The sequence below is a fragment of the Camelina sativa genome, chromosome 1, assembly GCF_030686135.1.
Source record: "Camelina sativa cultivar CO46 ecotype springtype chromosome 1, ASM3068613v1".
In the NCBI taxonomy this organism is placed as follows: domain Eukaryota; kingdom Viridiplantae; phylum Streptophyta; class Magnoliopsida; order Brassicales; family Brassicaceae; genus Camelina; species Camelina sativa.
This window is the reverse complement of record NC_141880.1, coordinates 17,142,414-17,166,907: the sequence shown is the minus strand read 5'-3', so window position 1 is coordinate 17,166,907 and position 24,494 is coordinate 17,142,414. Positions and strand designations below refer to the sequence as shown.

The window sequence follows — 24,494 nt, the reverse complement described above, 5'->3', positions numbered from 1 at the left end:
AAGATATGTCTTTTTTTTTTTTTTTTTTTTTTTTTTTTTTTTTGTATAATTGATAGTTCAGTACCCTTCGGGCCCTATATCTACCGAAATGGGGTTTTCATGTCATGTAATATGGTCCTCTTCCAACGAAAATTGAACCCAACACCTATCTGAGAGATTTACCATTGAAATTTCAATATGTCTTTCCTCAACAGTTGCTTGAATTTTTTTTATTGGTTTCTTTGACATAAATTTAAAGTTTTTTTTGTCAATACATTTTGTTTCTGCAAGCATCATAGTTTGAGTAGTATCAAATAATGAGACAAATTATTAGTATTTTAAGAACTATTATTTTTGCTTTTCTCTCCATTCTCATTTATGATGTGGATTGGATTGTACGTTTTGGTGATTTGTTCTAAGTTTTAATATATTATAGAATGATAAACGCTTCTACTATGTTATTCAATAATATACACATGCAACATATTGTGTCTAAGAGATGATCGTCTTAGTGCACCTACACACTGTGAAGGAACTTTGATGCCTTAGATATTCGAAAAACCTTTAGACCATCTCATCGGTGACATTTTAGCAGTGTCTTTAAATATTTTAAATATATAAATGAAAAATATTTTAGATTTGTGCTTTCCCATTTGTGTCTGCGCAGAGACGTTTAGATCTCCCACATATGTATGTGTCTTTAAATTTAATATTAAAATATTTTTAAGAGACGATAAAAAAATGACCGAAGATGGTCGACTAGCTTTATTTTATTTTAACACAAACATTAGTAACCATGGCTGATCATCTTGCTTAAAGTAATGTAAAGTAATTACCTTTATAATCTGAAAGATCAACCCAGTACAGATTAGTGATATATCATGGTTTATGTGGTTCAACCATGATATAAGAAGTCTTTTAAGTCTTTTGATTTGTTTTCTAGAATGTTTTTGAGTCTTTACAAATTTTCTAGGATTTTGACATGAAAAAAGCAAAAAGGAGCAACTAGAAGGGATTTGGAGCATTTAATCAAAGAAGTCAATTTGGAGTCTGATCAACTGACCAGTGCCGATCGACACTGAAGGAGCATCGATCAACACCCAGTCCAAACCGACGAGAGAACAAGAAATTGGAAGTTTTACAATTCTGCCCAAAGTTTTCCTAAATTGCAACACAAGTCCCTAACGTGTTTTAGGACATAGATATAGTGTTTTTGGGTTTTGTAAACCCTTAAGTTTTATTCTAGCAAGTTTTATATTCTACAATCCTGTGCGATTTTGAGAGCTTTTTGGGAGAGATATCTGAACTGGTTTGAGAGAAGAATTCATAAACTCCCTCTTTACTCTTTTAATTTCAATTGCTAATTATTTAGAATTATGTTTTGTTCTTCATTGAATATGTCTGAGTAGTTTGCTTGTTAGGTTCAGGGTTTTTCACAGGGTTTTTATGATTTATTAGATCTATTTATTTAGGATTCATTATCTTTTCGAGATCTTCATCATAGGTTGTTCTTCATATTAATCCTTGATTGGCCATCTAGAATTAATAACCTAGGAAAATAAATTGATATGAGAATATAATTGATTTTCTTGATAAAACCTTCTGATGAGCAAAATTACTTCTTGCAAAGAGTTTTGATTTAGTTATTTTGTGAACTTATCTAAACCTAATTTTTAAAACTGATTTTTAACCTAGAATTTTACAAAGAGATTTGGATTTTCTAGTTTTAAATTTAGATAATATTTGCAGTGAAAACTGATTTATTTTACAAAAGTGTTTAGAGTTCTAGATCTGATCTTAATTGCTCGAATCCTAATTAATTTATTGATTTAATATTTCATAATTTCCTGAGAAATTTCCTGGACCTAGTTGATCATCCGAATTTACACAGCTTTTATTTAATATTTTGTATTGTTTATTTTAATTCAAATTATTCTGTTTAGCGTAATCATAAAACTCTACAATTTATTGTGTAGTCTTGAGTCATTGTGGAATTCGACCCCTAGGTACTGCAATGACCTTTTAATTTGAAAGAGTAGCTCTACGGTTAAATTTGAGCTTATCAATTAGTGTCTTGGTAGAGACACTTTATAACCTGTGAAACATCTGACGTGTCACCATATCATTGGTAGGTGATTTTTTTTCTCTTCATTTGCAAAAAAGTTAGTGGAACTCTTAAATTAAACTAATACTAAATTTATATTAATTTTAAAGTTAAGCTGTCATTAAAAATTGTCTAATAAGGATGATGTTCTTACACATTTGATTTGAGGCGCATATGTCGTGTGGTGATTGATGGATATCTATGTATATACTTCATAAATCATATCATACAACCAACACATCTGTAATATAAACTGCAATGTATCAAAAAGTTTTAAAACCCATATTTTCATCATTATGTTTGAGATTAAAGATTAAGAAATCTATAAATTACCATTTTTATGGTTGATTTTGAAAATCTATCAAAAGAAATTATAAATTTAAGATTATAAAAGAGTTTTTGTGTGATTTAGAAAGGTTCGTAATTAGGAATGGTTTGAAACACAAGGTTGTGGAAATGCTGGATTTTTGCTGTAATGTTGAGGAAAGAAAAAAATCATAGCAAAAGGTACTTTTTGAAAATACCTTTTTAATATTTGTCAAATACTACAAAAATCTACAGAAATTAATAGAATATCCATTATTTAGATAAAAATGTTAAACCTTTAGATATTTATAAATCTTAAAGAAATAATCTTCTATAAAAAGCTTCTGGAATAACTAATGTATTTATCTTCTTTATATTTAAAAAGGTCATGGTGTAAGTCTCCACATTTAAGTTACCACCACTTTAGATCAAACCAAAGTAAAATTACTCTAATCAACAAAAAAGCATCCAGTCACTCTCTTCCGCCTCTGTTTGATTTCAATCCAACTAGGAAGAACTATAAAAATAAACACACGATCTTTCTCCAAATTAGAGTTGAACAAGAATCATCATCAGATTCAAGAGATGTCTAGTTATGTTGGTGTTCTTGTCTCTGATCCATGGCTACAGAGCCAATTCACACAAGTGGAATTACGTACTCTTAAATCCAAGGTCTCTTCTATATCCTTTTTATTTACCACTTCACACTTTGTAGTATTCTAACATATTGATCTTTCCCCTTCTTTTTTTCGTAGTTTTATTCGACAAAAACTCGATTTGGTCGTGTCACGGTGAAACATTTACCACCAGTGTTTGCAAAATTAAAAGATTTCAAACGCACGTTTGATGAAAATAAGATCAAAACTATATTGGATGAGTCTTATCCCAATCGCTCTGAGGAAGTCGAGTTCGAGACCTTTCTCCGGGTGACTTTGATAATGATGATCTCTAGTCTCTAGATATGTGTGGATCCTATATAACAATATTGTAACCTGTGTTTATTATACAATTTGTGACAGGCCTTTTTAAGTGTGCAATCCCGAGGTTCAAAGGGCGCTTCATCGTTTCTCAAGACAGGAACTACAACGTTCCACCACGCAATAAATGAGTCCGAGAAAGCTTCCTATGTGTCACATATCAATAACTACCTTAGAGATGATCCTCTCTTGAAGAGCTATCTTCCAATCAATCCTACTACAAATGCTTTGTTTGATCTTGTTAAAGATGGTGTTCTGTTGTGGTATTAATACATTACAAACTACTTTTATAACATGGAATTTGTTTAAAGGTTTGTGATGATTCAAATCCTTGTTCTGTTGGTTTTGTACAGTAAGCTTATAAACGTAGCTCTGCCTGGGACAATAGATGAAAGAGCGATGAACATGAAGAAAGAGCTGAACCCATGGGAGAGAACTGAAAACCTTTCACTCTGTCTCAACTCTGCAAAGGCGATAGGCTGCACCGTCGTCAACATTGGAACTCAGGACATTGCTGAAGGGACAGTAAGTATTTTCAAAATACTTTCTTTTCAGTTTCATTTTCTGTTTCTTTTCAGCTTCATGTTCTGTTTTCTAATTTTTTCTTTGCTTCTCTGTCTTTGTAGCCACATCTTGTACTTGGGTTGATCTTTCAGATTATAAAGGTAATGACTGTACATTACTTTGCCGCAAGATGATGAGACATGGATACTAATGTTTGTGTGTTTTCGGTTTAGATACAATTTTTGGCTGATCTCAATCTTAAGAAAACGCCACAACTTGTTGAGTTAGTGGAAGCAAACCAGGTAAATTAAAAGTATACATTTTGAACATTTTTTAAAACCTTTTTGTGGCTGAAGCTAAACTTATATCTTCTTTGTGAATGTTTTTGCAGGATATGGAGGAGCTTATGGGACTAGCACCTGAGAAGCTTTTGCTAAAATGGATGAATTATCATCTTAAGAAAGCTGGTTATGAGAAACAAGTCACCAATTTCTCTTCTGATGTTAAGGTACACTAACTTGTCTCTGATGTGCTTTTTTTTTTTTTGCTTTGGTTCATGTATTCGATTTGTGATGCCCTTTGGTGTTTGGCAGGATGGAGAGGCATATACATACCTGCTAAATGCTCTAGCCCCAGAACACAGCACACATGTGACATTAGAGATGAAAGACCCTTCAGAAAGAGCAAAGAAGGTCCTTGAGCAAGCAGAGAAGCTGGACTGTAAAAGATTCCTTTCTCCTAATGATATAGTTGAAGGCTCTGCAAATCTTAATCTTGCATTTGTTGCACAACTGTTTCACCAAAGGTCACTATGAGGAATGCTAGTAAAGAGTGAGGTTATTATTAGTGTATTATTCTTTTTCTTGGACTAACTTGAAAAAATCTCTGTTTGCAGGAATGGATTGTCTGATGAGAGTCCAAAGATGCCTGCATCCGTTGCTGAGAAGATTGTCACAGACGACGACGAAGAAACTTGTCGAGAAGAAAGATGCTTTCGCCTCTGGATTAACAGTCTTGGTGCTGTGACTTATGTCGATAATGTTTTCGAGGATGTTAGAAATGGGTGAGAGCTTTGTTTCATTAATTGGTTTTAATCTGGCTTGAGAATCTTAAACTCTCCTCATCATTACATTCTCAGGTGGATTCTTCTTGAAGTTCTTGACAAAGTATCACCAGGCTCGGTTAACTGGAAGCACGCGAATAAACCTCCAATCAAAATGCCATTCAAAAAGGTTGAGAACTGCAACCAAGTTATCAAGATTGGGAAAGAGTTGAAATTCTCGCTTGTCAATGTAGATGGTCATGACATTGTGCGAGGAAATAAAAAGCTCATTCTCGGTGAGCTATCTTAATTTCAGAATTAAAAGGTGTGTTTTAATGTTGTAGTTTCAATATAACTTCAGTGACAATCTTGGTCTGTTCTGTCAGCTTTTTTGTGGCAATTGATGAGACACACAATGCTACAAATCCTCAACAACTTGAGATCTCACTGGCAAGGTGAAGATATAACAGAGGCAGATATTCTAAACTGGGCAAATCGGAAAGTCAAGAAAACGGGTCGAACCTCACAAGCCGTGAGCTTCAAGGTAAAGATAAAGAGTCAAAACCATGGAGACATCACCCTAATCTATCTTCATTAAATCTACCAGTATTTGATGGTTACTCTATTAGGACAATAATCTGTCAAATGGATTATTCTTTTTGGATCTTTTGGGTGCTGTAGAGCCAAGAGTTGTAAACTGGAGTCTTGTATCTAAAGGAGAAACAGGTAATGACAATATTATGTTACTATGTGCTGTCTCTCTGTGTTGTTATCAGCATTACAGGTTTGTCTTGTAATTGTCATTTTTTAAGCAGAAGAGGAAAAGAATTTGAATGCAACATACATAATAAGTGTTGCAAGGAAGCTTGGATGCTCAATTTTCTTGTTGCCTGAAGATATTATAGAGGTAAATTAAATATAGCTTCAAATGCACATCTTATGTTTAGTTTGCGCTTTCTCAGACAAAATAATTTTGTTTGTTAACAATGATAAACAGGTAAACCAGAAAATGCTGCTGATATTAGCTGCTAGCATCATGAATTGGAGCCTTCAGCAACAATCAGACACTGAGTCTACTGTCTCTGATGATACTGATGTGAGCTCTGTGACAGAAGAGGTCTCTAATTTGTCAACAGACGATGGATCTTCAATGTCTGAAAGGATGATGTTGTAAAACAAGTTTGATATTTCTTATAAATGAAAAATCAAATCAGAGACTAAGCAAATGGTGCATGTAGTAGAAATGAAGTTTTATTATCAATATCTACATCATGTATGATCGTTTGTGTATAGAAAGAAAGATTTGAAAGGTTCCATATTAAAATTATGAGGAGGTAAGAGCAAAAAAGAGACTCAAAACTTGGCTTAAGGAAAACCAATAGTCATGCGCTGGTGTCTTTGTAGTCCTCAGCTTCTGATTCGGATATCTCTCGCTCTGCCATTTCCACGAGCATGGCAAGGCGCTTATCAAAAATCAAAGCACTCTCGTCTCTCATGTCAAGCTCTAAAGCCTCTGCTTCAAGCCACTTCTCTCTCAGATCATCAAGGAGATTCCCTTGGTCCGTGGTCATCATGGCACCTGGTGCACTTGGAACTGTGGTTCGAAGTGAAGAGTCCCCTGATGGTGGTGGCAATGTTAGTAGCATTGCCTTGAACTCGCGGGTTTCAACAAATGCCTCGAAATTACAAGCAACCAAGTCTAGGCAGTACTCTCTTATCTTCAATACACCGTACCTATTCCATTCACGTTCAAAACTATACTTGTCAGTTCATATATCATCCATCAATATGTTGCTAACAGAAAAACAAAAAACCCAGAAACGTTTTTAGCACTGCATTCTTAAATCCACTAGAATCAAATTCATCCAACGAGCTACCATTCTAGACCTATACACACCAAAATTTAATGTAGTAACTTCTGTGCTCGACCATCAAATGCAACAAAATTAGCCATCAATTAGAAAACGGATTTAGCTAAGAAAAATCATACATATCTGACAAAACCAGCCACTGACAGAGTTCTGCAGGTGTGGCAGTTTCCAAGTGAGGTAACAAGGCGTCAGCCACAGCACGTTTAAGAGGAAACAGCAAGTAGCGAGATGCAACATCAAAGATCTCCTCAGCCTACAAAATGATACAAATTATCAGAAGTTGAAAGATATAAATATTTCTAAATGGCAAACAAGTTCTTACCTGATTCGGACTGATCTCCTTCAAGCCATCGGTGTACCTGATAATGCTTATAGAGTTAGCCAACAATAATTTTTCTCAACTATTTTTTTTCAGGCCTTTTACAATCACAAAAGCTTACATATACTCAATCATCTTCTCAAAAGCCTCTGCGCTCAAATCATGTTCTTCAAGAAATGGAAGAGTATTATCACCTGGCAAGCCATTAGTTCCCTCATGGAAATCATTCACTCGGGATAATCGTGCTCTGAAGTACTCTGATCTCGAAGCTAGAATAACTTGATGGCAATAGAAAGTTCTTTTATCAACTTTAACACAAACATCAGCAAGACTATCCACAGAATCACCGACTCCTGTGTCCCCAACAAACGATTTCGCAAGGGAAACTCGAAGAATCCTATGCAAAGAAGCAGAAAGCCTGTCTTCAACCGGAAGAGATATACCCTGTAAGATGAACCGTTTCATGGAGTTATCAAGATCTCTATGTGTCTTGTACTCAGCATATCTCTGGTGAATCAGTTCCTTCTCAATAATTTTCTGCAATGATTCACATTTACAAACTTTGCAGATCCTAACAAGATCTTCCATATCATCAACCGATATCTCCAGCCTATCTGAGTAAAAGAAGTGGATGAGGCTACAAAGAGCAGGATACGAAAGCTTCTCTTTCGAGAATCGAACTTCTCTGCGGTCTTTCCATTCATTCTCAAACTTTTGCTTGAAATATGGAGATCGTGCACTTAAGATAACCCTGTGAGCTTCAATAGGTCTACCTTGCACAAAAAACATCACATCCGGTGGGAAGTAATTGGAACTACCAAACTCACTCGGAGAATCTCCTGAAACTGAGATTGCAATTTATTCAGTCCCTAGACCACATCAACAGACGTACACAAGAATGATTCAAGAACTCAACATTCCTAAAACAAACTAGATTAAGAGTGAAATTGTAAAAACGCCAAACTATTTTAGTACACATTGAAACCGATTCAGGAACGCAACTTTCCTAACATTTTGATTCAAAGACTTCAACTTTTTAAAAATTGGATATTGAATGAAATGGTAAACCCAAAAACATCATCTCAGTACACATCTCCGCATACAGAAACAGTTCAAGAATCTAACTTTTTCATAAAAACTGGATTCAAAGAACTCAACTTTCATATAAATTGGATTCAAAGAACTCAACTTTCATATAAATTGGATTCAAAGAACTCAACTTTCATATAAATTGGATTCAAAAAACTCAACTTTCATAAAAATTGGACAGTGAGTGTCATTGTAATGAACGAGAGCAACCCCCAAATTAAGTCCACAGCCTCAAAATTGAGAATTGATTGAGCATTTTGGAAGCATACCAGAAACATCAAGATCAGCATTTGAAGCTTGTTTCAGATAATCTCGATTATGACAACATCCCAAAAACGTTTCCCTAAGTGAAGCTTGCAAAGGACCAAGCGGAGGAGGACGAGCTTCAAAAGCCTTAAGAAGCTTCCGAATCCTCAAATTAAGAGAAGCGTAGTGACAACGATCACCATCAAAAGTATGTTCAGAGCAAATCGCACCGTTCTCTAGAAGCAATCGAGCAGCATCTATGTGACCAGCGAGACAAGCGTAGTAGAGAGCAACAGAGTCCCAACGGTCACGTGCGTTGACGTTGACTCCAGTTTCAAGAAGGTACCGGAGCCTGTCGACGTCACCGGCGCGTGAAGCTTCGAAAACGTCGCCGTTTGGGACTTTTTTTAAAGGTACGGATGGTTTGTAATCTTGGAGGTCGAGGTCGAGATCTTCTAGGTCGGATTCAAGAGTCCAAGATGAGGACATTTTGGAGCATAAACCCTAAAGGAAGTGGTGGTGACTATTGTTTTTGTTTCCATGGCGGATTTGAGCTTTAACGATTTAACGATTTTTTTCTGATAAAGAAGAGCTTCTGCATGAGTCCGAAGGTCTTGTGTAATCTCTTACGTCAACGTGTTAACTTGTTGTCTTGCCTTGTCTCTTTTAAGTTTATTATACTTTATTATACTTTTCCCAAGTGTGGTCGATAGGGCGATTAAGAAGTCAAAAAGCCTACAAAAATCACTAAATCTCATTTTTGAGTGGGTCAATTGTCCCACGTTCATAATCTTGGAAGTAAACTTGAAGGTTTATTATATATTGACGTAAAGTCATCAACTAGATTGTCACCTTAGCTAAAATTGTTTAAGTGTTCGCTTTCTATATACAATTTTTTTAGATTATTTTGTTTGTTTTTTTAGTTTTGATCATTTTCTTTGTATTTCATATAAACAGAATATTTTATTCTTTCATGTTATAATTACTAAACTAATATAACCATAAACACTATAAAAGCATGATTATCTCACATACCCAACAGATGGTCAGAACAAAAAAAAAATGAAAAAAAGGTAGAGAGAGGAGAAAGAAGTGTCTCTGCCTACAGTGTCGTGCCAATGATTCAAAAGGTTTGGGGCGAAATTTTGTAATGTAAAATTTTACAAAACTTAACTAACAATATATCATCTAAAATTTGTGTTAAAAATAAAATTTATAGAGTTTTTGAATCAAATACTAAGAATTATAAAAGATGATAACAAAAAGGTTAATGATAATGATGATAAAGTTCAAATTTATGGTTAAAAACACTGAAACGTTGAAATTAACTGAATAAATCTATAAAAAAATATTTGTCATATGTGGCCTAAAGAAATATGATCGAGGATGTGGCCCAGGGCTATTGCCCCATTTTTTATTACGGCACTGTCTGCCCATATTTATAGAAACACTGAATCTACACCTGTTTTTATTTGATTGGTTACATAAATTAAAAAATAATTACATAATCAAATTCAATTAAAATATTATTAATTATTTTTCTTGACACTCAAATGGAACTATGTGGAATAAACATGCTCTAAAGGTGATTCGGTCATTTTTGTTACAGCCGGCGAAATTGTAAGTGTTTTTTAAGGTAAGCCGTTTGTGTTCGAAGTTTTTGAGGCAATGGTAACACACAACTGGTGTTGTAGTACAGTTGAAATGTGAACCGGAAATGTTACGAATCTTTGATCAATTAGTGTTAATTAGGAATCTAATCTGATATATTAGGAATGTGAATGTCTCTTATTTATACTTTATCAATACAAAAACCAAAAGAACTGTATACAGTAACTCTTTTTATTGAAAAGTTACTTTTAAATAAATATCATGAACATTTCTAGGGAGAGATAGCTTACGTATAATAAAGATGATAAGCTACTCCATTAATTTTCAGCTGTGGTGATCAAAACTCATGCATTTTTTTGGGTAATTGTTATATTATAAAAAATTTCGAACTAAAATAAATTTTCGCCCAAAAGGTGATTTCCTAACATAAGCTGGCAGCCAGTATGGACACAACAGAAATTTAAGTCAATACACAAAGATCAAAGCATTTTTTTTTAAGTGAGACACAAACGCAAAGGGTCATTGTCTAAGGGAATATGGCTTCCCAAAGCCATAGAACGGTTTCCGTAAACTCTAATTCAGCCTGTTGAACCTCCTCCTTGTTATAGTTATACACAAAAAGAACTTTGTGACCTCTCGATCTAAACATGTCAAGAAGATTGGCAAACTCCGCTTCTTGTGCGATGGTATTTGAGACAATCACTAAATTGTGAGGAGCAGGCGAGGGATTGTCCAACATCCACGTAGTGTCATGTAACATCCACACAGCGTTTGTTTTACCGTTAGAAACTATTATACAATATCAATATGGTGGAAATTAATATTTTTTAGATTTAGAGAGACTTGTAGTAGTATGTAAAAAAAAAAATGGTGAAGGAAGGAAATCACTATCGGAAAGAAATCTGATTCCGAATTCCTTTAGAGTTTTCCACCGTACAATTCGGTATCCTATAAGCCGCAGAATGAGAATAGAAGAAGAATCAAAAACAACCAACAAGAAAACCCTTCTTTCTCGAGACCTTATTTAACATTATCATGAAGTGTCAAAAGATCGAGACCAATAGGGAGCGGGAAGTCCGTTAAATCCAAGAAGAGCCATGTCGTCCTCGAAACTACTTCGCCTGCACGAAAACAGAAAAATGCATTCACGAACAGAAAAAGACCCATCGATCGATTAAATCCACTACGAATCAGTATATATTATACATATTACCAAATAATAAACAATTTTGAGCGAGAAATCTTTCACGGTGATTTTCGCATGCATGGTTTAGAAATAATAATTTGTTAAAGAAGTTTGAGGAATAATCTATTTGAGCTAATGTGGGGAAAACAAGTGATTTTTCCTTCAAAACTATCGAAACAAGCTAGATAGAGCCCAAACTTTAACTACGATATATATTTCCCCAAGATAAAGTTGGAAACCTATGTCCTATTTTAATCATTATATACCAAATAAACCTTACCCAGCTAAAATAATAGTAAACCAAAAGACCCAATTTTAACCCAAATTACAATTAGTTAACTACAAAACCAAGACAATTTTCTCGAGAACAACCAATCAGTCTTTCCCTTATCACCTTGTTCCTCACTTCAAGTCAGTTTTTGAGATAAAAAAAAACAGTCAACTATGCCAAATCAAACAGATGAAATAGAGAGATGAATAACTTCGAACAGATAGCATCGTTGAGTTCCAATTGGTGATAAGTCCTGTTTTATAATTGTGAACAAACAAAAATTATTAATTTATCATCTATATAAATTTAGTTTTACAAACTCGCTAATGTGGAAATTAAAACACACATTTTTTATAGATTAAGTAATATATATTCGTTTTAAAATATTCAAGTCACAACATATGCAGAAAAAATTATGCATTTTATTAACCATAAGTATTATATGAAAATTCCAAACGATTTATAAATAATAAAAAAGAAAGATGATAGGAGAATCAAAATTTGAAATCTTAACAAAATCTTCGAAATTTAGTTATTAAAAATAATTATATTGTTTATTTGGATATAAAATCTTAGTTTTTGAAATTCTGATTGGTTTACATTTTTTAATAAAAGAAATATATTTTTTTATATTAGAGAAAAAATATATTTTTTTTTCTAGATTTTTTAGCTTTTTTTAATTAATTATCTTTATCTACTTAATTAACTAAGCTTAATTTTTTATATATTTTAATGTTAGTTTCATGTTTGTACTTCCCAATTAATATGGTAGGATATAGAGGAATAAAACTTCCAAGACTTGTCTCCAATTGATCAACCATGTCATATGATTACCTGTTCAAATACCTAATCATCGGAGACACAGGTCAATCATACCTTGTTCTCCAAGTTCTATCCGTGGTTCAGGTGTGGGAAAAACGTGCCTGCTTCAACAATTTACTGACAAGAGATTCCAACCAGTCCACGATCTAACCATTGGTGCTGAGTTTGGTGATCGAGTGGTCACCATCGGTGGTCGGTCAATAAAACTTCATATTTGGGACACAGTATGTACGCTCTCCCCTTTATCTTCTCTATCGATATCGAAATTTTATTTTATTTAAGTAACATGTAATATATTCTAAGCAACTTTTAGGTTTTCATATATTAGTTAGATCTAAAAAGTCTCTGTGTTTGGTCTGTTTTAGTTTCTAGGGTAAAAGTTGGATTCGTTGTTGTGTATGATTTGAACAAGTTTGGTGATGTTTTTCTAGGCTGGACAAGAGACTTTTAGATCCATCACAAGATCATTTTATAGAGGAGCTGCGGGAGCGTTACTGGTTTACGACATCACCAGGTTCTGATTTTTCCATGATATTTCTTTATTCTTGTATACATTGTAGCTTTCACTGTTTCACATAATCACATTTACACATAACTTCGCTGATGTCCGTGTGTAACATTGTGTGTGTCTTTTTTCTAATTTTGTTGAATTGGTTGGTCTTGAGGAATTTTAGTATATATTCTTGTCTCTGGACTTTGGAAAAATGAAACTCAAATCTTACAAAATTGATGATTTCGTAGGAGAGAGACGTTCAACCATGTGGCGAGTTGGTTGGAAGATGTTCGGCAGCATGCACTCATAACATGAGTATTATTCTTATCGGACACAAATGCGATCTTGTTCACAAAAGAGCTATTAGCCAAGAGGAAGGAGAAGAGTTTGCATAACATGAGTATTATTCTTATCAAAAGAAGTTTCTTCTTTTTTCTTTTTTTTTTCTTTTTTTTTTCTTCTTCTTCTTTTTTCTTTCATTTTTCTTCTTATTCATATCACACACTAAGCCAGCCAATGTGATTTGCAATTCATTTGATCATGATTTTTACAGTCACCGGGGATCAAGATCGGATATTCACGTCCTCGAGGTGAAATTGAAGGAAGAGTTTTACAGCTAGGTGGTGGCTGTTGTAGTTAGTCCCAAAAATATAAGATTTTTACAACGAGTACTAGTAGGCGTTTATTTGGTGTTACATATGATTAAATCAAATCAATACAATAAAACTTGTATGTTTTTCACCAGATCATGACACATCAGCTTTAAAATTTAAGTTGGTGTTGACACATCATTTAAAATCAAAATCCAATAGAATTATAACAAATATCCACATCAGCATTTTTAACCGGTAATAATCATTGTCTATTCTATGTCACTTTCTCTCTATTGAGAAAACCTAGCCACTCGAACCTAAACCCACCTTGAAGAACTTGATCGAGCATGTAGGTTGAAGCTAATACAAAGCATAAATATTAAGGAATCATATATTTAAGGATGAAGCTTCGTGGCACTCTAACTTCAGAAAATTTGCCTATGGCTACGGCAAAGGCTTACCCTATGATCCCTGCGAGAGTGATCTCCATGTTGTCTTCTCACAAAGTAAGTGTAGTTTGCGTTTCTGAAGTTTCAGTATATAACAACCCGTTCCGTGGACCTCACTAGCCTCACTGCTAGCTTGCCCCCATAGGCCCAAAGCTGGCCCTGCAGGGCATCGATCCTAACCCCTCACTGTGGCAAATGGAGGTCAATTGGTGGCAACTTGTCTTGTGGGAAGGTTGATAAAAGGTGAGGACTAGGGTTCGAGGAACGCCTGGCGCACCAATAACCTACTGTGGATTTAGATGAGTAGTTCCATTTGCCATGGTGAGGGGTTAGGATCGATGCCCTGTAGGGCCAGCTTTGGGCCTATGGGGGCAAGCTAGCAGTGAGGCTAGTGGGGTCCACGGGACGGATTGTTACATAGTATCTCTAAATGGGTGTTTCTTATGCCTTTTTGTTTGTACAAATTGTAGATATTATGAAGTTTTTGATGTCAATCTTACTCGAGACAAGAGGACTGGTAAATCAGGGTTTTGCGTCTGCTGCGTATGAAGATCAAAGAAGTACCACTCTTGTTGTTGGTTATTGAAGCTCTTCTTTTTATGACTCTTGCACATTGTGTTTATGTGCATTTCGGTGTTGTAATTTATTGATTTGAATGGAGCTGAAGTGTTGGCGCAGGTCATTAAGATGGATAACCATTGTGGCAAATATGCTAAGTGGGAGGAAGAGGATGAAGAGTATGCAGAGCTTTTGAAAGGGGAGAGTGTACTCGTGGGGTTTCTTGCATCATGTTTACATGCAATCGATCTTGAATAAACTCTTTTATGTCGTGAGGTTCACTAAGAAGCAATAACGTGGATTCTAAATAAAGATGGACATCCTCATTCACATGCAAACAATCTGTAGTTCTCCACAAACATTCGTAATTAGAAGTTTTGACAGTTCTTCACGATAATTCAATCAAACTTAAAAGCTAATTCAGTATCATCAATGCCAAAAGCTAATTGGCCTGAGCTACTACTACTTTTTAATGAACAATTGTAAAGAATATGAGATTGGACAAGTGAATTATTCAACAATTTCGAATCTTTTTTGGAGAATAAATCGCTTATCCTGTTTTGGAAATGAGAATCTGAGCAAATCTCTGTTTTTGAGTGGGTTTGTATATATTACTCTATAAGCAAAACCTTTAAATGAGCCAGAATTTTGACTATGGACTTTAGCAACGAAGCTCATTCAGTTAATTACACAACAACATTGCTTGAATTAAATGTTAGCGTGTGTGGCACACTGTAGCCATGGAACTTTTGTTGCTCGTCTAACTTATAAGTTGTAAGTCGTAACTCGTCAAAGTTAATCGAAAAAAGAAGAAAAAAGCTCTCTCTCACTCTAAGATCTGAGAGAGCGAAAAACTTCCCAGTTAGAAAAACCATCCGATTTTATAATATATTTATCTTTCGAATTATATTTTCGGTTTGGTTTTTTTTTCGTATTTTTCGTTTGTTTAGTAAAAATAAATTGTTTGTCTATTGTTTAATTAAAATAATAAAAATAATAAAAACACAAAAATAATCAAGTATATAATAATTTGCATTGATATTTTTCAAAAACTTTATTAATTATACTATTTGATATCAAACAACTTATATTAAATTATGATTTTAAAAATATAGTAAAATACGAAATAAAAATATTTTATAAAAGAAAAAATATAAAAGTAATTTGCGGCGTAGCGCGGGTTTAACCTAGTTTATCTTTAAAACCAATAAAAATACATAAAATATTAATGTATGTGTAGGTTTTTTTTTCTTATCAACATAAAGAAGTATACGTTTTCTTTTTCTTATCAACACATACATAAGTATACGTTTCTTTTTATTATCAACATACAAAAAATATTTCATTTAGCACAAAAGAATTGTAATTCTGAATTACGTCGCTAAGATTTGAAGGGCTACAAGCGAGGAAATATTTTAAGATACAATATATTGCTGTTTCATCGGCTTGAACCCAGGAAATAATGGTAGCATCAGGGATATTAAGATACTAGATTAAAAGAACTTTTAATAAATAAAGGCCAAAAAATCTATATTATGAAAAATGACCAACTCTCTCTATATGAGTGACACATCAGCAGTGGAGAGAATGCCACCAGTTTGTCCTTCTTAAAAGTAAACAAACCTAAACTAAAAGGAATATGAAACATCTTTCATGTCTTCTATTTTTTTTTTTATATCACAAACAGTTTCAATATTTAACTAAAGAATTTAGAAAGGTTTAAAATATGTCTTAAGAAAATAGGTGCATCACCAAAAAGCAAAAAAAGGTATTAGGAGTGAATCAAAGAGCCACTTCTTACTCTTGGTGTAAACCATGAACATATGGTTAACGCGTTACAATTTTGTCAATAGTTTGAAAAGTTGCAACAGTGATCGTGATATTGATTAATATTGTAGAGAAATTCATGAAAGTTTGTCCCTAAAAATTTAAATTTTTATATATGAAGAAGAATAGAGTTTTGTTCACTATTAAATGGAAGATAGTTGAATAAAATTGTAGAATGTTAGTTTAGAAAAATACAGAGGCAAAGAGGAAGGTAATTGAATAAATTTATGAATGTTGGTATTTATATTCTAATATTTAGAAGTTGGCAAAAAGAAAATTATATAAACTTCTTATCAAAAAAAAAATTCTAGAGTTATATTCAAGAAATTGAGGAGCTAACATGAACCTAAAATTTACTTAACCAAAAACCTATTTGTTACAAAATATGCATCCTTATCAAACTTTTATTTGATATATTCTTTTGACGTTTTAGTCAAGAATTGTAGACTGATTAAATCTCTCAAAACAAAGTTATTTATGCATGTATCTAATCATTCAATTTCAAAATAAGAAAACTTATGTGAAGTATTAAAAAAATAAATAATATTTTGTAAAATTTTTACAATTTAAGAAAACAAAAATAATCTTTACATATATTAGAAAAACGATAGCAAAATTATTTTAAAAACAGTAAATCATAAGCCCGCGCATAGCGCGGATATTCATCTAGTATATATAAAAATAGGTGAATTATGTGAATAACCTAAAAAAGAAACTAACAAATATAGCTACATAATTGAAAAAAATAGAAAATTAGGATCAATGGTAATGTAAATTACATCTAGCGGTGGTCCGGCGATGGTCCGGCGGTTTTCCGGCGATGGTCCGGTGGTGTTCCCGCGGTGCTCCGGCGGTACTCCGACGGTGGGGTGGTGGTCCAGTGGTAGAATGTTACACTCATAATGTAAAATATTGTTTGGATCGAGCTTTTGAGAATGGAACATGGGGATCCTGTTTCCCGAATGATGAGGTGATATTTTTGGAATTCACAGGCTCAGACCATAAACCTATTCTACTGGACTTCAATCAAGATTCCTCATATAGACGACGTGCATTCTATTTTGACAAAACGATTGTGTGATATTGATAGTTTCAAAGACACTGTCAAACAAAGATGGACAGGGAATATGCGTCATCTGGACACTCCAATCTCAAGTCGAATCATTTCCTGCAGAAAGGCAATGGCGAGGCTGAAGCATCATGTTCAATTAAATGCAGAAACACGCATTAAAGCCCTCCAGTCTCAACTCCATACAGCGATGGGCTTAACATTTGCGGATCGACAACATATCCCGACTCTACAAGATGATCTTATAAAAGCTTTTTTAGATGTGGAAAAACATTGGAAACAACAAAGTCAAAATCAATGGATGATTGAGGGAGACAGAAACACAAGTTCTTTCCAGCTTGCGCCAACACAAGATACACAAATAACCAAATAAAGTTGATCTACGATGATCAAGGGATTATATTTCGTGGAGACAAAGAGATATGAGATCATGCTCAACGAATGGCCATCAAGTTACATCTGCAGTTTTTACAGATTTTGAACCGCGAGTAACATTAGAAATGAATGATGATCTAACACGGGCTTTCACTGACTTGGAAATATATGAAGCTGTGTCTAATAGGTGTTTCACTGACTCGTTTTTATAAAAACTGTTGGGACATTGTTGGCAAAGAGGTCATCATGGAAGTTCGAAATTTCTTTGAAACATCCATTATGACATCAAATATGAACCATACCAATATTTGCATTATCCCGAAAATAGAAAACCCCAAAACTCTTTCAGATTATAGGCCAATTGCACTTTGCAATGTTCTTTACAAGATTATATTTAAGTGTTTAGTTCGACGTCTCAAGAAACACTTAGATGACATAGTATCTGATGCGCAAGCAGCTTTCATTCCAGGCCGATTAATTCAAGACAATGTCATGATAGCTCATGAAGTCATGCATTCACTAAATGTACCCAAGAGAGTTCCAAAGACTTATATGGCGGTTAAAACTGATGTAAGCAAAGCCTATGATAGGGTTGAGTGGAACTTTTTGAAATCTACTCTAGAACTATTTGGTTTATGTGACAAATGGATTAGCTGGATTATGGCGACGGTTGAATCTGTAAGTTACTCCATTCTGATAAATGGCTCACCTTTTGGACATGTCAAACAGGAAAGAGGAATACACCAAGGTGATCCCTTATTCCCTTATCTTTTCATCCTTTGTTCGGATATATTGAGCCACCTTATCAAGACGAGGTCTGCAGAGGGTGACATAAAAATAATTAAAGTTGGAGATAATGCACCGCGTATTACGCACCTACAGTTTGCAGAGAATTATTTGTTCTTTTGTCAACCTAATAGGAATAATTGTCAAGCACTAAAGGATGTTTTTGATGTGTATGAATATTAATCGGGACAGAAGATCAATACTTCAAATTCTATGAATATTAATCGGGACAGAAGATCAATACAACAAATTCTATGATAACGTTTGGTTCCCTTGTATATGGAGCAACACAAACCAGGTTAAAGACGATTCTTGAAATACCAAATCAAGGAAGAGGCGGCAAATATCTGGGATTACCATAACAATTAAAAAACCATGAGATGTTTGAATACATCATCACAAGAGTGAAACAAAGAACATCAAGTTGGAGTGCAAAAAAAACCCTCACTAGCAGGAAAGGAAATAATGCTTAAGGCTATGATTGGGAGACACTTTAAACACTTTAAAATTAATTTTAATTTTTAAAAGCCTAAATTTTAACAATCAAACTTTTATTGCTTTATTATTTTTGGCAGCCTTTAATGTCTAAAATCCAAAATTTTATAGTTTGTACGTACAAATTTTAAAAGCCACAAATTTGAGACTTTTTAGCTGTAAAAAATAGATAATAATAAAAATGTAGTTATTTTCCTCTTTCTTATTTTCAATGATGATTGAAACATTCTTTTTCAATCTACGTATAATTTATCACAAATACATTTTGATTCATTAAAAATTTATTTTTTTTATTTCCGTTATTTTGAGATACATTTTTCATAATTACTTTTTCATCAACAACCATTATATCCCATAATCAATTATGTCATATTTTTATATTTTTTATATTTATAGAAAACATACAATAAAATAAAGCTTTAACAGTTAAAATTTTTACAGCAAAAGTTGTAACAGTTAAATTTTTTACATCAAAAGTCTCTATAGTCTAAACTTTTACAGTTAAAGCATCTACCGCTACAAGTTACAGCCGTTACCTAGTGGGACCTAAATCAGTGGCTTTGGCAATGCCAGTTTATGAAATATCATTTTTTAAGTTGCCAAAAGGAGTTATCTCGGATATTGAATCAATACTCATGAATTATTGGTGGGAGAAGGGTGCTCAACAAAGAGAAATATCTTGGATAGGTCGAGACTTGGAAAAGTTTAATGATGCACTCTTAGCAAAACAAGCATGGCGTTTTGTAACGCCTCGATAGCCACCTCTTAGTGGGCCCCATATCCAATCCCAGTGCATGGGCCCACCTTCCTTAATGGGCCTCACGTCCTTTCACTAGGCCCAAGAGCTCATCTATATCCGACGGCTGGTTTGCTACGTTCATGAGGTTTTAAAGCCTTGTTAACGTCCCTACATATCACCACATGATCTTTCCCTGTGATTTGTCCTCACTCGCACAGTTCCGACAATCACTTCCCGGAAGGTCACTCATCCTGAGACTACTCCAGCTCAAGCACGCTTAACTCTGGAGTTCTCTCAAGACCCTTGACCAAATCAATTATTTTAAACCTCTCCACAAACCAGGGTGTCGCAATTCACCCCCATAAACAGACTACAACGTCCTCATTTCGCACCAAGAGCATCACCCCCCCCCCCCGACGATGTGAGCCTAACCGGCACCACACCCATATGGGTTCGACCCTGATACCACTTGTGGACTCCATGTCCAATCCTAATCCATGGGCCCACCTTCCTTAATGGGCCTCACGTTTTCTCACTAGGTCCGTGAGCCCATCTATATCTGACGGGCGGTTTGCTACGTCCGAGAGATTTTAAAGCCTTGTTACCGTCCCTACAAATCACCACATGATCTTTCCCCGTGTTGTGTTTTGTCCTCACTTGCACAGTTCTGACAATCACTTCCTGAAAGGTCACCCATCCTGAGACTACTCCAGCTCAAGCACGCTTAACTCTGGAGTTCTCTCAGGACCCTTGACCAAAAAGATAAGTGCACTTTGGTGACATAGGTGGCCAAATCAATTTTTTTAAACCTCTCCGCAAACCAGGATGCCACACGTTTAGTCCAATCTCAAATTCTTTGTTTTCCCGGATAATGAAGGCTCACTATTATCAGGATGAATATATCCTCGATGCAAAACTCAGAAAAAAACAATCATATGGTTGGTCTTCTTTATTAGTAGGCATTTCATTAATAAAGAAGGGTTGAAGATACAATGTTGGAGATGGCAAATCAATTAGAATATGGATAGATAATGTCATTGAATCACATCCTCCATGGCCAATTTTTCCTTTAAACAACAATTTAATGGCACACTGGACACACTTATGGCAGTGACAGGCGAGAGCAGATCATGGGACTCTACGAAGATTATCATGAACATCAAAAAAGAGGATATCAACCTGATTCAACATATTTACCTTGCAAAAGAAAACCAACCAGATACTCTTACATGGAACTATAGTATCTCAAGACACTATATGGTTAAGTCAGGTTACTGGTTGTTAACAGATGATCCTCTTTCTAGTGATATGCTTCCAGACAAACCATATGGATTGATAGAGCTCAAGAATAAAATATGGAGATTACCAGTGATTCCAAAAATAAAACACTTTCTCTGGCGTACAATATCTGGAGCTCTCCCAACAATAACAAGATTAAGATCACTAGGTATGTCATTAGACCGCCTATGTCCACGATGTCGTCAATCAGAGGAAACGATCAACCATGCCTTATTTACATGCCCTTTTGCACAAATGTTTGGCGTTTTTCAAGCACCCCTTATTTAGAGTTAACTTGCATATCAAATGATGCTGAAGAAAACATCTCTGACATCATCACATCCATCCTCAGCTCTGCACGTTCAGACAGTGAAACAATAATACCACTATGGTTGCTTTGGCGAATTTGGAAGGCACGAAACAACTTTGTTTTTAATAACTACGGAGAAAGTCCTTCAAAAACTGTTATGTGATCGAAATTAGATACAAAAGAATGCTTTGATCTTCTGCATAAAGGTGACATGAGGCTTGATATATCATGGTTTTTGTGGTTTTTAACCATGATATAATGAATATTTTAGAGTCTTTTGATGTGTTTTTAGTTTCTTTTTGAGTTTTTACAATTTTTAGAATTTTGGCATTGATAGAGCAAAGTGGAGCAGTTTGGGACGTTTTGGAGCATTGAACTGAAGGAAATAACCTTGGAGACAATCAAGAGTGATGGTGATTGTGTCAATTGACACCACCCTTGGTGTCGGTTGACACTCCTGTTAGCCGACACAAGGCCCAAGTTTTGAAGATTTATAAAGCTGCCTTAAAGTTTTCCATATTTGCATCATTACTGTATGAACCTGTTTTAAGAATATAAATAGGTTTTCTAGGTTATTGTTTAGACCTAAACATTATTTTTGCAAAACCCTGAGATATTTTTAGAGAGCTTTTGGATAGAAAAATCAAGACTCCTTGAGAGAAGATTCAGAACTCATTTACTTCTTCTTTTGATTTCTTAATTCAACACAGAAATCTAATAAACATTCATCAAGATAAGTACTGGTCTAAAAAAATTATTTCTATCAAGTTTGTTTTTGCAAAAAGGGTCTGTAATCATGCTGCACATTTGCTAGCCCAGTTGGGATGTAATTATAGCTATTTCTATGCTGATTCTGTAATTTTGCCAGATTACATGAACAAATTTGTACTGATCGGGTTTTAATCAATATAAGCACTTGAGTAAAAAAAAAAAAAACTAAAGTTAATTTGTAGGTAGAACAAGACGCTGTTGTTTTTCTAATACGCCTCTTAGACTCGGAATATGATTTGAGTACTCTTGTGTTAGCTGAGGATCCACGCAAATAATCATTAGATGGCCGGTACAACCTTCGTTGAGTCTCGGTGTTTAAACTGTTAGTGAGTCCAAATGTATAATCGATTAATAGTTTTTTACCTTTTGAAGTATGAATTCAGACATATTATGTTATATTGATTCTAACTGTGTACTATGATTGGTGCTTGTGATGATGAAACAAGATTATATATTTACGACTTTTACGTGAATTTATCTATCATAGATTCATAGTCTTTGGACTTGCATCGATTTGGTACATGAGACACACCAATATTAATTCACTTCTTCCTAGCTAGGTGACGAGCCTTACGTATATATATATCTCTGGCCTATCTTCATTGTCTTTTGTATTATGGATTTGTTTATGTGGATCTTTGCCGCGGTATACTGTGCTTATGAAAAATGACCTTGCTGAATTCTTAAAACGCAATATCTTGGGACGTTTAAGTCATATATATGGCTTGACGATGTTCAATATGAAACCTTTTAAACATAGGATTGAGAAATGGCAGAATTTTTTTTAACAATATAATACTCCTTTGTTCCCTTTTGCACACGTACTGGGTCAATTTAGAGCTGTTCATTCGTTTCCTCTTCTTCTCTTCCTTTCATTCGTTTGGTTGATATTCACAAGACTTGGCACATAAGAGCTTGAGCACACATGTGGACAAAACAATTGACATTCTCTGCGGATCCTTGCAGATTCTAAGCAACGCATGGCTTCTCCTAAATCCACTACTTTCAAGTATTGATTCTCTCCAATGATGAAAGCGCTGTTGTAGTTGTTGTTGGTTTTTCTACATCCCTTTACATCGAAAACCACGGCGAGTTTCTTCTCTTCGTCAATGAAGAAACTAGCAACTCGAAGATCACGAGGTAAGACAAAACAATCAAATGGTTCCAAATCAATCTTTAAGAACTTGCTCCACACCACCGAATTGGGCTCAATCTTATCTGTAACCCAAATCTGCACCTCAGACGTTTCACAGTCGAACTGCATTAACGCCGCAAGCTTTTCTTCATTTAAAGAAGAGAGAGATTTAAGATCATGGTAATATTGATGAAACGGAAGATGAAGAAACTGTCCAAAGCTCTCTGTTGTGAAATCAATACAGACTAAGGAACCACTATCTTCCAATCTTCTTCCTAGCTTCACAAAAAAGTAAGTGTTTCCTTTCAAAGATGCTGTGGCGCGTTCATGCAACAATATATCTCGTTCAGGACACATATCTATAACTCTCCATGAATTAGAGTTAAGATCATAGATTTCACATTCAACCATTGATTGCTCACATCTATAAAGTTCGTCGTAGTCACATAAATACCTCATGATTTTGTGGCTACGGTTTAAATCGTATCCGAGAGCATATCTATCAAATATGTGGTAAGCGTTTCTTGCAAGGATCCACCTGGCTTGGTTTAAATATGGGTTCCAAACCACGAGGCTAGTCTTCTTGTCCATTGTGACGCATAACAATAAGCCGTTGCAGTGATAAACTTCACGTATCCCAACTTGATTAGGTGAAAAAAAACTCCTCTATAGATGGACCAACGAACTCTTCACCATCTTCTTTAAGGATTCCATGGAGATCGAATCTCATTGAACAAAGCGTCAAGTCCTTCACCATGAATTCCAGAACCTGATGCCTTGCTTGTGCTTTACATAGAATACGATCTTTGGATAAAATGTTCCATCTTTTGCATGTGCATCTCACTGCTCCTAGACAAGTTATTGGAACCTTAGAGAGTATCTCTTCAACCAAATCCAGGGGAAGATCAAAGATCATCGTCATTATTTCACACATAAGTTAGGTTTTTATTTTATTTTCACCCTTTGCCCCACTCTTGTATATTTATATTTTTCCGTTTCGAATTAACGCTTATCCTATTCCAATATGGTTTCTTAATATTAAAATTTCATAAATATCAGTTACCGACTGAAAGAAGAAGAAGAAATAGGGAAAATTATTTATGGCTACTAAATTAGTAAAATCGTATCTTTTTTTTAAAAACAATACTATTTTAAAAACACACACACACACATATATATATATATATATATAAATAAGTATCTTTTGCGACTGTGTATGATTTGGTTTGTTACTTTTAGATTTAACAAGACTCGCTTATACTAGTACCGTTGCTTGTCATGTGAGCCAT

At 34.6% G+C, this 24,494-nt stretch overlaps 3 protein-coding genes and 2 pseudogenes across 4 annotated transcripts; 3 read left to right on the top strand and 2 right to left on the bottom strand.

Moving 5' to 3' along the window:
* Positions 1 to 2,753: 2,753 nt before the first annotated feature.
* Positions 2,754 to 6,236, top strand: LOC104793901 (fimbrin-4-like). The gene is made up of 14 exons (XM_010520325.3): positions 2,754 to 3,061; positions 3,145 to 3,315; positions 3,409 to 3,629; positions 3,720 to 3,891; positions 3,993 to 4,031; positions 4,104 to 4,172; positions 4,262 to 4,378; positions 4,464 to 4,675; positions 4,766 to 4,933; positions 5,009 to 5,208; positions 5,299 to 5,456; positions 5,542 to 5,638; positions 5,728 to 5,819; positions 5,910 to 6,236. Exons 1-14 carry the CDS (start codon positions 2,975 to 2,977, stop codon positions 6,084 to 6,086), a joined length of 1,980 nt encoding a protein of 659 aa, XP_010518627.2. The 5' UTR covers positions 2,754 to 2,974; the 3' UTR covers positions 6,087 to 6,236.
* Positions 6,148 to 9,096, bottom strand: LOC104793910 (BTB/POZ domain-containing protein At2g04740). Its single transcript, XM_010520334.3, has 5 exons — positions 8,461 to 9,096; positions 7,224 to 7,947; positions 7,106 to 7,142; positions 6,903 to 7,036; positions 6,148 to 6,646 (listed from the first exon to the last, which is right to left on the bottom strand). Exons 1-5 carry the CDS (start codon positions 8,924 to 8,926, stop codon positions 6,295 to 6,297), a joined length of 1,713 nt encoding a protein of 570 aa, XP_010518636.1. The 5' UTR covers positions 8,927 to 9,096; the 3' UTR covers positions 6,148 to 6,294.
* Positions 9,097 to 12,335: 3,239 nt separating this feature from the next.
* Positions 12,336 to 13,215, top strand: LOC104793897 (ras-related protein RABB1b pseudogene; annotated as a pseudogene). Its single transcript, XR_015597716.1, has 3 exons — positions 12,336 to 12,551; positions 12,759 to 12,841; positions 13,069 to 13,215. The product of XR_015597716.1 is annotated as a ras-related protein RABB1b pseudogene (transcript).
* A 7,600-nt stretch (positions 13,216 to 20,815) lies between these two features.
* Positions 20,816 to 21,462, top strand: LOC147950033 (uncharacterized). The gene is made up of 2 exons (XM_087511987.1): positions 20,816 to 21,158; positions 21,278 to 21,462. Exons 1-2 carry the CDS (start codon positions 20,816 to 20,818, stop codon positions 21,460 to 21,462), a joined length of 528 nt encoding a protein of 175 aa, XP_087368113.1.
* Positions 21,463 to 22,914: 1,452 nt separating this feature from the next.
* Positions 22,915 to 24,127, bottom strand: LOC104709534 (putative F-box protein At3g20030 pseudogene; annotated as a pseudogene).
* Between the last annotated feature and the right edge of the window lie 367 nt (positions 24,128 to 24,494).